Source organism: Lepisma saccharinum, chromosome 5 (genome assembly GCF_977018435.1).
Source record: "Lepisma saccharinum chromosome 5, izLepSacc3.1, whole genome shotgun sequence".
Classification (NCBI taxonomy): domain Eukaryota; kingdom Metazoa; phylum Arthropoda; class Insecta; order Zygentoma; family Lepismatidae; genus Lepisma; species Lepisma saccharinum.
In genome coordinates, this window is record NC_139233.1 from 92,902,660 (window position 1) to 92,903,763 (window position 1,104).

Consider the following 1,104-nt stretch of genomic DNA (forward strand, 5'->3'; position numbering starts at 1 on the left):
CTGGATGAACTTTCACTACTCTTCCTAGCTTCCATTGCTGTGGAGAGGTAGTTTCTTTCAACAACACCAGATCTCCTATCTGTAGATTTTCCTTCTTCTGGCCGCTGCTGAAGTCTGGACAAGTACTCTGTTGCCCACCGTTTCCAAAAATTGTGCGTCATTTTTTGGATCAAATGCCACTTAGACAAACAATTCGACGTGGATGGCGTAAAGTCTGCTTGTGGTACACCCAGTAGAAGTTCACTTATTTGTTTTTGTAACGCGATAGATTGTGTTACTGTATCACTGTCAGTCACTAGATTTTCTATAAAAAAGTCTCTCAATGTAATCGCCGCTGCTTCAGGGACGTCTGCCTATTCGTCGCGGGCCAGCTGTTGTAAACACCTGGTGGCTAAGAAAGGAGCACTAGCCGTACCAAACGTCAGTCTCTCTTCTATCTCTAAACGTATCTCTTCTTTCCGTGACTTCCTCTAAACAATGCGATGATATTCTGCATCATCTGGGTGTATTTTCACCTGTCGGAACATTTTGACATCGTCCGAAGTAAAGGCAATTTGATACGTACGAAAACGTAGCAACAAAGGCATTATGTCGTCTTGTATCTTGGGGCCTACAAGCAAGTTATCGTTGAGGGAAACTCCTGTCGTCGTCTTCGCACTGGCGTCGTACACGATCCGTAAAGCCGTTGTGGAACTGTCCTTTTCGATAACACTATGGTGTGGAAGGTAACAACTGCTTTCTTGGGACACAGGTAATTCTGAATTCGGAATGACGATCATGTGACCCAAGTCTAAGTATTCCTGCATACACTCAGCATACTTTGTAGATGTTGTGGAGCATCGAGAATTCACCATGGCGACAGGTTGTTAGACGTGTTGGAATCGGCTCCGGATAAAACTTTTTCTGTGCTGCATATTGGGATTGCTGCACTTTGGGCTACAAGCTTATAATTGAACTGAACGTGTGTGCATCATCGAGAGCATCGTACATACGTTGTAAAAAGACGCGTTTAAAAAAAAGCAGCAGTTTGTGTTTAGTGAGATCTTTGCTTCATCATTCCTGGCTCAGGCGTACCAACCGAAGATGCCACGCGCTCCAGCGAAA

At 44.5% G+C, this 1,104-nt stretch overlaps 1 protein-coding gene across 1 annotated transcript; it reads right to left on the minus strand.

Annotated features, from left to right (window-relative positions):
* Positions 1-470: 470 nt before the first annotated feature.
* LOC145988148 (uncharacterized) lies at positions 471-854 on the minus strand. The gene has a single exon (XM_083122979.1). The coding sequence runs from the start codon at positions 852-854 to the stop codon at positions 471-473; it is 384 nt and encodes a 127-aa protein (XP_082979105.1).
* Positions 855-1,104: the final 250 nt, after the last annotated feature.